Source organism: Trachinotus anak, unplaced genomic scaffold (genome assembly GCF_046630095.1).
Source record: "Trachinotus anak isolate AG129_WGS33_773 ecotype Australia unplaced genomic scaffold, CSIRO_AGI_Tana_v1 ptg000010l, whole genome shotgun sequence".
Classification (NCBI taxonomy): domain Eukaryota; kingdom Metazoa; phylum Chordata; class Actinopteri; order Carangiformes; family Carangidae; genus Trachinotus; species Trachinotus anak.
The window spans coordinates 18,172,496-18,186,698 of NW_027273861.1; the positions used below are offsets into that span (position 1 = coordinate 18,172,496).

Sequence of the window (14,203 nt, forward strand, 5' to 3'; positions counted from 1 at the left end):
CACATTACATACAAGAAGAGCTCTACTATGAGTTACTCCTTATAAAACAGTGATCTGTGATCTTATCATTAATACAACGCTATCCAGCAAATAAGCCCAACCAAATCTCCTTGATCCTGCTTTTAGTTATCTCACTTTCTCTGGAGCCATAAAAGGTCTTCTTAAGCTCTGCTGCAGTTCACACAATGGATATCTAACAAATTCTGCATTCAGGCAATTGGTGACATTTACAAAAAGCTCAGTCTCCAATGAATCTCTGCCTCAAAGTCAAGCCATACATTGTCTGCCAGAGAAAGGGGAGTAATACGAGGGAATATAGAGAGGAGAGGAATGGAGGATGATTGGGTAGACAAGAGAAAGATGTCATGGTGTGAAGTGATGGGAGATGAAATATGCAGGTAAGAGAACATATGCAAAGAAAGTAAGAGACACATAGGACAAATAAAAGTAAAAGGGAGGAAAACATATATTCTTTTGAAGGTGCAACCTTGATCTACAATCCAATTTATCCTTGTCATTCTCTCTTTTCCTTTGCCAGCTCAATGACGGGCAATTCACAGTGATCCAGCTGGTTGGCATGCTGCGCGGTATCGCAGCAGGCATGAAGTACTTGTCAGACATGAACTACGTGCACAGAGACTTGGCTGCCCGCAATATCCTGGTCAACAGTAATCTGGTGTGTAAGGTGTCCGACTTCGGCCTATCTCGCTTCCTCGAGGACGACCCGACAGACCCCACCTACACCAGCTCACTGGTGAGTCAGTGTATACATGTTTATGTGTATATGTATTCATGTTTGAAATCAATGTTTAAAGGTGCTACATGTAACGCTTTAACATCAATACATCACTATTACTTAGATTTTGGCCCCTTTCACAAATGAATCTGCAACACTGGCAAGTATGAGTGTATTCAAAAAATAGATCTGTGTCAAGTCTGTTCCCACATGACATGACCATTCTGAGCAGAGAGGGAGTTTTTTTTTTCTCCTAAATCTGGATGGCAGGGGCAGGAGAGAAAAATAAGAACAGTTAAAACAATGGATTAAAAAAGTTACATTGCAGCTGAATGACAGCTGAATATATCACTGAAGTTGTGACATTTTGGAGTCACAAAAGTATTTCCAAAGGGCAGAATTAGGGGCACTTTGGTGGCTATGTGAATATTATTACCTGGACATGTTGCTACACTGAAACTGCAGCAGATTTCCAAAAATTTTACAAGAACATTTGCTGACAAATTACTGATATGAAATATTGATTCAGGCTCCTATTCTGACATAACACAACGTGTAAAAGTGGCAAAGCACGTCAAGCAGAAAGAAACAGGTCTTTTGAGAGTCAGTATAATTGTCATAAATGAACACAAGTTTTGGTACAAAGACTGGCAGCCTCCTCCAGCCTGTTCACAGAAGTTTAATTTGTGTGCTCCTCCGACAAAAAAAGGCGGCTTCTATTCTTGTGCAACTCAGCTAAAGCCTTCTGAATATGTTACAGTGACAGCAACAACATCCAAACAAGTGATTGAGGCTGATTGAAAAGTCACTTCCAAACATATAGATCCTTTTTAGAGGCAAAACAGGTAGTTCACAAGAAAGGATTCCAAAATGATGGTGATATATTGATGTTAAAAGAGTTAACAGTTTGTAGCACATTAAATATTCTTGTAGCTTCACGTGTTTGTTTGTGAACATCATTTTCTCTAACTGTGATACTAACCTTGTGTGTATGTGGTGCTTGGGGTTGTTCAGCATGCACCCATGTGTTGTGTATCGACATTTCCCTCGGACTGTGTTTTTTTCTCACCCTCTCTCTCCCTCTTGTATGTGTGTGACTCTGTGTTTGTGCTCCATCCCTCCAGTATTTCATGCTCACCTACTCATTCGCATATCCACAGGGAGGGAAGATCCCCATTCGCTGGACGGCTCCAGAGGCAATTGCCTACAGGAAGTTCACCTCTGCCAGTGATGTGTGGAGCTACGGCATCGTCATGTGGGAAGTGATGTCGTACGGCGAGCGGCCGTACTGGGACATGAGCAATCAAGATGTAAGCCATAATGCTGAAATATATTTCAGCCATTTCTGCTATCACCACCCAAAAGCCATTCTCTCTTTACATATAAACCTACAACTGCCCCTCACAGCAAATTTTTCTCCGGCCTTCATTTCTTTGTATTACCTAAGGCGTTTTTTTTCTCTTTATCTCTCACTCCTCAGTCATTTCCCTCATTCATCTTCTTCTGTCCTCCCTCACTTGTTCCTTTCATCGACCCATCTCTCTCCTTGTGTTGCTCATACTGCCTCTACGCCATACTTGGTGATTAGAAGTGATTGTGATTTCCCTCTCGTCATTCCTCAGGTGATAAATGCCGTGGAGCAGGACTATCGACTGCCCCCACCCATGGACTGCCCCACAGCACTGCACCAGCTCATGTTGGACTGCTGGGTAAAAGAGAGAAACCTGCGGCCCAAATTCACCCAGATTGTGGCCACGCTGGATAAGCTTATCCGCAATGCTGCAAGCCTCAAGGTGGTCACCAACAGCACACAGTCCACTGGGTAAGTCAAAGTATGTTGCTCACATTGAGTTCAGGATCAGTAATGAAGCTGTGTCAGGCAAAGCTTTACAGCAAATGCCCTGTCTTTTGTAGCTTCTGTGGAACTGGTAATTACAGAAATAGAGTTTAACTTGTGATTCTGTTTTTCTTAGTGTCCCTGGAGGTCCTTGTTGAGTTTTATTAGGTGGATTAGTGATTTTCATAAAGGGCAATAATGTCTGATTATGGTCATTGCATAATGAATATTATTGCTGATTGCTTTGTAAAAATCTTCTCTGGTTTGTTTAAATCATATTTTGAAGGAGACCAGCTGGACTCTCATGATAGATTACAGTAAAAGGTCATTTGTTTATTGAATGAAGTCACTTGACTTTTCAGCCATGAGAGTTCTAGCCAAGCCATTTTATTTGCACCTGAGCCAGAGCAACTGTGATAATGATTTCCACTGTGCAAATATTCCTTATCCAAGTTGATACAGTGTATGTGAGTCACTGTGACTCAGCCGTAAGAATCTCTTAACAACTATAAAGTGCTGATATCTTTCCGTACAACTCTTCGGTTCTCACAAATGCGGCCTGGGCCATTATGCAAATCCAAATTACCATTGCTCAATACAGCCCTTTGAGCAACTCCCCTGCTGACTGGGAGCTCAATCAGTGATGTCACATCTACATTTAGCTGCACCACCTTCCTCTGCAACCTGTTTTCCTGGAAAGAATTTGGAGGAGAGGAGGTGGCAGAGTTGGAGCGCATAGAGGGGGGGGGGGGGGGGGGGGGGGTGACCTACCTATCTGTCCCTGCATCAGGGTCTTTCTGTCTTGAGGGAGGCCCTCAGACAATCCTTGGTTGGGCTCATGGGGGAAGCCAGGGTCTCGGTTGGCCACCGGAGTGACGTTCTTAGAAGATTAAGCTTGCGGTTAATTAGCTCGATTAAGGCGATGCAAAAAAGAGATGGGAGCGCCTTTTAATTAGCCACTAACGAGATTTTAAACGGGCCAGTGGAGAGGTGGCCTCCTGCCGACAAACCTAACAAGGGAGGAGTGAGAGATGATACTGTCGTCCTGGTCGGCATTGAAGGGTGGCTGGAGGTTAGCCAACATCGTCTGACGTAAAAGTTGTGTGTTTGGTTGTGTGTTTTACAGCATAAGTGAAACAAGCAAGAGAGCTTTTGTGACATCAGAAGTAATTTCTCTGTTTATCTTTCTACTCTACTCTGTGACAGCCCCAGCAACCAAGCATGAATGTAGCTTTGGCCTGTAACTGTCTCAATAGCTAGCATACACTATTACCCAGCTTTCCTGCTGTGTTTCTGCTTGTGGCTAACATGTGGCTGGGAATGGTTTGGACCCTTTTGAAGCCAACTTTAGAAGGAGGACTAACAATACTCCATTAAGAGAAGAGCCAGAGTCTAGCGTTAACGACGGCCTGAGGCCTTGAGCTCCGAAGCAGAGGCCTTATTAAAAATCACTCCATCTACACCACTCAATGGAGCCTCTGTATCGCTGTTATTAACTCCCCCTCCATGCCTTTTCTCCTTTCTCCCTCTTTCTCTCTCCATACCTCTTTTAATTGTTAATGAATCTAATGCCATCAAAAAGGATGACAGGGATCAACAGAGCAGAGAGGAGGGAAGACAGTGGTCTCATTCTCTTTGCCTGGTCCCTCGTCGTTTCTCCTCCTTCACCTCCCCTGCACCTCCCTCTCGCCCCCTCCATCTCCACCCCCCTCTCTTGTTCATCCGCTCCACTTTGCTTTGAGTTGTAGCAGCGCAGTTTTATTAAAACTCCCAAGGTGGCCTCTATCTGCAGCATTGATCAGCACAGTGGGTTAGCTTCGTCTTTAGAAAGGCCTTTTTTAGATTGTCAACAGGTGTGCACGAACATGCAAAATACTCTCAAACACATTTTCAGGGATACACACACACACACACACACGCACTTACTCTACTAAAGAAGCTATGACACAGCTATATACTTTCATATGCACAAAGATGCACAGTCAAACAAGCATATGGGTTTTTGAGTCACTCAATACACTTCTGTGTATTGTCACCATCCACAGGTTCATGAGTCAGTCCCAGTGACCAACCACACACACGTGAGCGACATCTGTGTTTACATTCCACAGATATTTCTCCCCTGTCATGAACCACTTTCCCAAAACGTCTTTCCACCTCTGTGGGATTGTCTTGCACGCATCCTTTTGTTTCGCCAACCTGGACAGAAAGAACATATTCATACTGTACATGTTCATACGCACCCTGGGAGAATGTACTTCAGCATATAGCTTCTATCTTATAGCATATAGCAATGTGCATACAGACAGCTGTAATCTGATTTGAGCCGACCAGCTAAACCACATGGAATCCAGCTTCGCAGATCAGATTTAAACCACAGTTGTAGGTGGTTTGAAAGTGCAACTCCATACAACCACTCAGATTCGATTTCAAGTTTTCAGGCCCCATGCAACACAGTGACATCTAACTGCAACAAGAACAGGAACCAGCAACAGGAAGTGAGCAACCCAGACATTTCCAGGGTTTCATGAGGCACATTCTGACACTGCCACATAAATGCACACTTGGTTACTATGACACCTTTTGTTGTAATAATAGCAAATGATTGTAGTCTTTTTTAAACATGAATCTGATCTGGTTCTTTGTAAATTACAATGTGGTTTTCATCATTCAAGACACAAGACGCTATCAACACACACCAGCCCGCCTCACCAGCTGCAGCGCCAGCGTCCACCACCCAAGCCTCCAGCCAGTCTCTCCACAGTCATAAAAGTGCCCCACCCCACGCCCCCACCCAACTCCTTACATGTGCACACATCTCCTTACATGTGGAGGAGAGGAGAGGAGAGGGGAGAGGAGAGGAGGAGAGGTGGAGAAATGGAGAGGTGGCGCTCAGCGGGGGGCGTTTGGGGGTGAGGTTGGCCGGTAGAGGCAGTAGAGTAACGACCTTAACCCTCTCTCTCTCTCTGTTTCTCTTTCTCCCTCCTCCCTCCCTCTCCCCCCCATGTAGGGTATCCCAGCCCTTGCTTGACCGCTGTGTGCCAGACTATACCACTTTCACCACTGTGGGGGACTGGCTGGACGCCATCAAGATGAGCCGCTACCGTGACAACTTCGTCAACGCCGGATTTGCTTCCTTTGACCTGGTGGCCCAGATGACAGCAGAGTGAGTGCAGAGAGAGAGAGAGAGAGAGAGAGTGGATCCAGCTAATCAGGCCTAAAGTGATTGACTGGGCTGAGTTTGAGAGTCAAATTAGTGTTAGACACATTGACCTTGAGGGAATAAAAATAGTCTCATGGCTAAATTAAACACGATAAGATGTGAAAAGCAGGCACAGACATCATATGAATAACAGATATAAGCATAAGAAAATAAAGCACAATTTACCATAGTGGTGCATTTAGCAGACATTTCAGAAATGCAATTGTTGTGGTAGATAAATCACGCCTTGAAGACACAGAGTATCAGGCCTTTCACTGTAATCTATTCCCGGCTATTATAGTGCATAAAGAATACTAGTTTTTAAAATGAACATGAGCATGAAAAAGATTTAGTGGCAAAGGAATTAGCCAGGAGAGATATGAGGAAGGTTATGTAGGAAAATGAAATGAGGAAACACAAAACCTTCTATGCTTTTCCTGTGATTTGGTGTGTAATTGACCAGGATAGTTAGATCAGGATAGGTTCACTGTAGAATAGGGATTATGAAAGGGCTAACTAGTCACAATCCCCTGCTTCAAAAGCAAACAGATCTGACACATAATCAACAAATGCACAGTGAAACAGTGCAGCACAGTTTTTCAGCGAGGACTTGTAACTTCTGCTTCTTTACTACGATCTCCAGTTGACCTTTGACGACTCACCCACCTTCTGCTTGTTTACAAACAGGAAATGATGTAATGGAAGTCATGGAAATTGGAGGCCAGTGATGATGAAATAAATGAATTAAAATTATAATGATAAATAAATCATCCTCATTAGCTGCATAATAGGCAATGGAGGTGGGGGTAATTTGTTTCAATTTGGCCAGGCTGACAGGTGTGGTGTACTGTGGCTCTCTGTTGCCCTTAATGGCCAGTAATTCTTCTAATGGTGCCCATTTATTATCATTTCATCCTCCATCGCTGTGCTGATGGAGATGGCGAAATATGAAAAAAACAAAAAATCACCATTTATTTGTGTGAAATTGCGGTGATTCACCCTTATTTGGCTTTGGAGAGGATGTGTGTCCAAGTGTGGATGTTAATGTGTGTGTGTGCGCACAGACACGTACTGTATGCATGTATGTGTTTGTTCATGTGTGGGTGTAGGTGCACGGTTTTGTACTCAAATGGATAGGGCCACAAAGTCAATGAGACAAGCAGAGTGTATGGTGTCTGCGTGTGATATTAGATTATCCAGTGTGTGTGTGTGTGTGTGTGTGTGTGTGTGTGTGACTGAACGGAGAGGATGCAGACTGTGGCAAAGCCCCAACAGTCAGCTAATCACTGTCCCAGACGCCGTCCGCTCTCTCCTCAGCTATCAACCAGGGAAATCAAACAAGCGAGCGGAAAAGAGAGGTTCTCGTGATATTACTGTGCAGTGTTAAATCAACATAAGCACGATGATTAGATTATGCCATTTTACTAATGACGGCCTAAGCAGGTGTGCTCTCCCCAGCCTATTTAAGGGTGTATTAATGTCAACTGTATGTCAACATTTTAAGATTTTGCCACTGCACTTTCAACCTAAGGTTAAGTCCCTGTACTGTAGAGATCACACTGGTGGTAGCTTGTGTGAGCCCTTGGCTAAAAGACTAATTTACACTTTCCAGTCTTGTTTGCTGTAGTATTTCTTGGATATTTTGAAGCATTGATTGAAGAATGTTGTGCAACGGTGGCCAACTAAAAGCTGATTTACTGACACACAGACCCATTCTAAGTATGAATGACAGGGTACCGAGTAATCTGGCTAATATTTTGTCAAAAAAAAAAAAAAACATCTGCTTCTTTGCTTCAATAGCTAAGTGGCAGACTGGTGTGTGAAGTCTGCCAGCTGCCGAACAGTAGTTAAGTTTGCTCTTTAATCATTAACTATCACATTATGGCTTTGACTCCCCTCCGCTTGCCCACCTGCCGGGCAACAGAAGTATGTTGCATTAAGACTAACATTCGCTGTGTGAATGAGTGTCCCCTGTGTTATTGACATACCCCAAGGAAGCCATTTTACGAGTGATTGCCAAGGTGCTTGCCTGTCCTTGCTCCCACCTGGTAGAATATGTGTTTACTTGTGGGTGAGAAGTGAAATTTGCACTTCAACTTCAGACACGTGATGTTTGTCTACTTTTGTTTGTTATAAACTGAGCCACCTGTTCTCATTTTCCATCTCCTTTCTTCTCACTCCACAGGGACTTGCTGCGGATAGGGGTGACGTTGGCTGGCCATCAGAAGAAGATTCTTGGTAGCATTCAGGACATGAGACTACAGATGAACCAAACACTTCCTGTTCAGGTGTGAGCAACAGGACACACAGACCGATGCAGTCTAAGGACAGCCGGACAGGAAAACAGGGGGAGGAACTGTGCCAGAGAGAGCCATTGGAAAACCCTAGCTGCCTGACCCATCTCTGCCACTTAGACACTATGAAACTGGCTTGTGGTGCCTCTGAATATTTTTTTTTTCCTTTATTTCATTACCACTTCCATTTCCTGTTTCTGCTTTTTTTGTTATTCGTCATTGTTTCTTTTTCCATCCAATCAGAATTTGTGTGTTTTTGAAGGAGGAGAAAGTGTTAACCCCCTTATATCCCATGCGTGCCTCACCAGCTCTGGTGTGGGTTGACGTTTGCATGCATGTGTGTTGTAGTGAGGTTGGCCTTAGCCCTGTAAGTGAATCGCCACACTCTGATCCTCACGCAAGAGCCCCTCCCTTTGACCCCCTCAGCCCAGCTCTAATGGACGTAATATATAGTAAAAGTATGAACACCCTGGTATAAAAAAAAAAAAAAAAGTGAACAAATGTTCACAAACATAAAAAACAAAACAAAAACAGAGGTGCTCTGGACCCACAGGAGATAGAGGACAATTCTTTCCCTGATAGAAGTTGTTTTATTGTGCACGTGTGTTGTTCTCCATCTTCATATTGAAGGTGGGTTATCTAAAAGGGCACTTGCCGGAGAAGGGTGAGGTGGTGGAGGAGGAAGTATGACAGGCTGAGGTCAAAGGTCAAGAACATGACATAGGTCACAAAGGTCAAAGTAGTGCAGCCACATATTTGGACATTTGTTTTGGCTGCTGAATCCTCAAGAGGTCTCAAGATGACCTCTTTACTTTGACCTGAAGTGACTTAGGATAGTTCCACAGCTTGGGATCACCTGCTCATCAAGTGTGTTTTTACACATAAAAATGTTTTATTTTTGTTTGTCCACACTACATTTTTTTTCTTTTTTCCTCCCTTTTTTGGCTTTCTTACACATTTTTGGGAGATTTGAGGTTTAATAATGGCCGGCCAATCCTAAGTACCCCCACTGGACACTTTATGTGATGAAGGGGAGACATGGACTGTGGCAACACTATAGAAAGACCACTTGGCCTTTTGTGTGCGTTTTTGTATGTGTGTGTGTGTGTGTGCGTGCGCGCGCATATGTGCGTGTAGGCTATGTGTGATTAAGTGTGTGTGGATGTGCGGATGTGTCAGGTTGCACACAAGTATACTGTACAGTATGGCTTCCGCTATTTGCCACTGTGGAGAATTAACGCATGAACTGATCCGTGACAAGGAGCAAATATATCTGAAACAATTACGCTATATTCTGTGGACAACTGTTAAACATTCTTTTTTATTGAATCCAAAACAATGAACTTTGGACATACACACACATATATATATATAAAATTATATATATATGCATCATGCAGAAAATGAGAGAAACCATGACGGACACCTTACTTTCTACTTACTATTATCTGGATTTAGAAATAATCAAAATCTTGTTTTAATTTCTTGACATCCTGCCCTATGTATTTATTTGTACCTCGCCCGCCAACCCCTCACCCCTGCCCTTCAACACTCAGATGGACTTTAGGCCATTTGGGACAGTGGACTTGGAACAATCAGAAGGAAGAGAAACTCCAAGAGGATTCACATAATGAATTGATGACTATTAAACAGAAGAAATTGCATATAAATTGGATATTGTATTTTTGTTGTTGTTCTAAACAGCCTGTACATGTTTTGTAACAAAAATACGATAAATAACAAAAGAAAAAATGGTGTTTTGACAAAATGGAAGTGTTGTTGTGAAATGATTCAGAGTGAAATCAATAGAAAGTGAAGAAGGAAGAGAAAGACTGGGAGAGGAGGAGATGAACTTATGGTCAGAGAGCTGCTTATGATATTTCACCTTTTGGCTCTCTGTCCATCGAAGTATGAGTGTCTATGTAGGTGTGTTCAAGTTTGTGTGTGCCGCCTGAACTGGAAGCTTCCCCGGTAACATCCTCACTCTCAACATAAAGAGCATTTGTGAACCTGAGCTGTTACTAATTGTCTTCCAAGCATTTTTTTTTTCAATTTAAAACCTCCTGTAGACCACTAAGATACATCTCTTTAGTTTAATTTTGCTTATTTACCATCACCTCCAACAATGGGATCCTCCCAGCCTATCTTATGTAGGACTGTTTAAGAGTCATTTGGGGAAAGGTACAGAGATGATGCAGCCTACCTGCCAATCATTTCAATCGTCCCGGAGGCGGAGCTCCATCACAAGACCTGTAGTTTGCCCCCTCTGCAACGAGATCCCCATCAGAGAATCCAGAGCTGTCACAAGAGAAACCTATTGGTCTTTGTCTGTCAGGTCGATTAATGCAGCAGCCAATCTGGCATTGTAGGGATACGAGCCTGCAGCGAGCGCAGACATACGGAGAGCTGACCTATCATTATCTCTCTTCATTTCCTGTCTGGCCTGCAATCATCCTGTCTCAGGCTGCTGCATGATTAGTACAGTGCAGGATCAACAGCCCTGGCACGCAGACAGCCAAAATCTGCAGCCCCCCTACTCATCCTAAATGATAGCAGCTGCATCACAGAGACCATACTATTTGAGCTTCTGACAGAGGGGTGTTTGAAGGTAGTGGATTAAGGGATGGGGCTGCATCACTGGTGTAATCTTCCAGTCTCCATATTGTTTGGGTTGGAGCTGATCAATGCAATATGTAACTATTATTAGTTAGGTGTGTAACGATAGCGTGATGTTGCAGTGCGTCTTGCCATATTACTTTTTTCAGCCACGCTTCAGACCCTTCTAAAGCCATGCAGAATATTATGCAATGTGTTCCCTATTTTCTATTGTTTCATCTTATTCTACACACAGATGTTTTCACTACCACTAGTACACTCTTTAAAAGGCTTACTAACAAGTCACAGTTGTAGTACACAACGGAGTTATAATTTTAACAGTTGTGTCCTCACATTTTACAGGAAATAAGTTTCAACATTTTCAACTGTTTTCATCAAAGTGTCAGTTCGGATTTCTGATATGATGGTTCAGAGTCAGCGGCGCCGGTACCATCAAAAGAAATGCTACCATGATGCCGATGTGCTCAAAGGGCCTGTTTTTTTTCCTCTTGATATCATTTCTGAAGAATCATTTTGTTTTTCTCCAAAGTAAAACAGCATTAGGTTTGAAGAAATGTGACAGAGCATACACGTTTGGAGACGGCAGAAGAGCGGAATTAATGCAATCAGAGGCTCACTTTCACTCACAGTCTTTCAGGAATATACAACGTTACTCCCTCTTCCTCCCCTCAGCTCAATCATTCAATCAGCTAAGCCCCACTGTTGCAAACTCCTGCATGTGGCACCAAACAAGACACAGGCGATAGGGTGGGGGTGGGGTGGTGCTAAACACAATCAGATGGCAGACATACCCACTCATGAAAAATGGCAGCGCTTTGGAGTTTGCATGAAGTATTGATGAGGTGCACATGGTGCGCTGGGATCTGGAGTTGTGTTCACTGAAGTCAACCAGCCGTGAGAGATGAGCTCAACTGGCACTGTTGCACATCTTTAAATGATTAAACTGCCACCACATCAACTGCAAACAATTAATCATTAAGTGGATTTTTCACACATTCTTGGGAGTGTTTAATATTTCACATACACACACAGGACAAGAACTTGCTCCCATGTGTTTTTTTTTTTTTGTTCAGCTTCCTGACTGCAAGATGCTGAAATGAAGATGGACTGTTATGTTTGTGTGCGTGTATGAGTGTGAATGTGTGGAATAAAAGGATTGCCATTTTATACAGAAACATTTTTGATCAGCAGAGACTAGGCTTTGTCAGATGTGGTTATCTCTTTGTGTGCCAATAGAATTCAAACTATCCCAACATTCCTTCCATCTTTCTTTCCCCTATTTTACATCCTCGACAGATCATCAAACACACATCCCCGCCCTCCCTGAAAGCCCTTTACTTGCAACTTTCTAACTTTATTTTCTTCAGTTGTCTGTTTTGAATAAATATACGCAGTTCTGTCCTTTCTTTTGTCTTATAACAAACTCACAGTGAAACTGTCTTGGTCACTTTTGAAAACTTTCTCTTCATACAAACAAGCAAGATGTTTCAGAGAGTACTGTACATGTATAGTGATCTGGGGGGGTGGGGGTAGGGGGGGTGGGGGGTACGGAATAAAGCGCCGATAAATGAAATTGTTAATTCCTCTTTGAAAATCATTGAGATGTATTTAATGATGCAGACATACACAGCAAATTACTAAAAATGATGATGCATTCTTGTAGAAATATTTTTAAAAGTCCCTTTTGCAATTAAATTATTTAAGAAATGTGACCCGATCTCTTGACTGAGTCTTTGTGTTTCATTTTAAATTGATCCTTCGTCCATGTGGATTTGAAGTAAATTGTTCCTTACATGAGGTACCATGCCAAGTCATAATCACACACATGTTATCCAGTCAAGTCATTGCCCAAAACAAACATTTAATTTCGCTGCTTATCATTTGTGGCCGTCTCTCATTCCTCTAATCATTACCAGAACATCGTGTAGTTTTTCAGCAGTTAGCACAATAACATTTTTTTGTTGTTAAAGTGGCACCGAAGCCTCAGTTCAGATAACTATCAGCTTTAGATAAACACACTGCACTCCCAGATGCAACTTTGTACATTTCTCTTAAAGTGCTCAGTGTACCTGTAAGCAGGCCTTGTTCATTCTTCATCCAAATCTACGATTTAATGTTTTTTTTTTATTGCGTCAGACAGATTTAGGCTGAATTATTCCCTTTTTCTTGGAAAAGCCTGAGGACATTTAGTGTAACACTGTCTGTAAAAATATTTTTTTTTGTAATGCTGTATTTCGTCTTTATAGCTTTAGGCACCTGATGAATGGATATTGATCCTTGGGAGAAGTTACCCAGAGTTCATCTATTTCTAATGCTCCTTTTGTTGCTAAGTTCCTTGCCAATATTGGAGTTGTTACCGTGAATAAAAGTCCACTATCCTATAGTAGTTTGCCAAATTTAGCTGACTTTCAATTACACATCTGTCTAGAGGAATACCAAAAATGCAACAGTGTAATTACAAATCAGATATACTTTTTCAACAGTTGACCATGATAACTCTGTCGATTTGCTCTCATGCTTGCAAGACATGTTGTCACAATCAAATCAAAAAGTTTGCAATCCACAGCAGAGTTATGTCAATAACTTGCAACACTAAAGCTCCCCATATTGTCTTTCAAGCCCACTAATTAATATGAGCTCCACTCATCTCTGCAGGCACAAAGCCAGCAGTCTTGTTTTCCAGCAAAAATGGGAAAGATGCTCAGATCATAGATTCTACCTCATCCACCCCTCGCCTTGTCCCCTGGCTCCCCTCTTCTCCCTCTCCCTGTCCAATTAAATTCAGAGCCTTGGATCGCGCGGTCTCGGTGTCTGGGTAGAGCAGATATTTTCAAAACGTTCCCCCCTAGATGCGCACGGTGAGGTTTCAACAGAGGATTATGTGGGTTCTCTCTGTGTTGCAGCAGGAAGAATAAATTTCACCTCAGATCTCCCGAACTTTTACAGCTCCTTGTTCTCCACTGTTGTTATCTGATGATGGACTGGCTTGATAAACTATTAAAGGTCCAGCAGCATTTCACAGACACATAATCTGCAATTTCCTCTATCCTGTCATTTGGTAACCAGCTTCTATTTTTTACATCGTGGCTGCTCTTTTGCAAAGGAAACTGAAAAATCCTTTGTGAAGAAAAAGAGATGAACCATGACTATGGCAGGTACCCTGGGACAGATTGGGGGCCATATCATAGGTTGTGAGTTGTTTTGACGAGCCCAGACAGTGGGTGCTCCTTCAGTGTTTGATACTTACTGTAATCTGTCAGTTTGAAGTAAATATGGACCAATGCCAAGATGAACTAGTGCTCTGTATTCTTTCCTCCGGCTATTGACATAGTGTCACATTACTCCAAGCTGGAGAATATTGATTGTATGCAGGCTTGTTTCATCAAAATATGTCGTATAATGCAAGGGAGAATTATTGAGACGTCAATAAAGATTAATTTCTTATCCCTGCTTGTTCAATGAGGCGGCATTAGCATTAATATCGCTATGCATTAGCATGTCTTAGCCAGATGTCGGTC

At 42.6% G+C, this 14,203-nt stretch overlaps 1 protein-coding gene across 9 annotated transcripts in view; it reads left to right on the forward strand.

Annotated features, from left to right (window-relative positions):
* The window catches only part of LOC139627276 (ephrin type-B receptor 3-like), a 61,813-nt gene extending 49,416 nt beyond the window's left edge, over nucleotides 1-12,397 (forward strand). For 7 of the 9 annotated variants that reach the window (XM_071488054.1, XM_071488057.1, XM_071488056.1 and 4 more), the window contains exons 12-16: nucleotides 539-754; nucleotides 1,897-2,046; nucleotides 2,359-2,558; nucleotides 5,584-5,739; nucleotides 7,961-12,397. In XM_071488054.1, the coding sequence (XP_071344155.1) occupies nucleotides 539-754; nucleotides 1,897-2,046; nucleotides 2,359-2,558; nucleotides 5,584-5,739; nucleotides 7,961-8,069 (831 nt within the window). In that variant the 3' untranslated portion in view covers nucleotides 8,070-12,397. The remainder of the gene's footprint in view (nucleotides 1-538; nucleotides 755-1,896; nucleotides 2,047-2,358; nucleotides 2,559-5,583; nucleotides 5,740-7,960) is intronic. The other 2 variants (XM_071488061.1, XM_071488062.1) reach the window with 1 other exon arrangement.
* Nucleotides 12,398-14,203: the final 1,806 nt, after the last annotated feature.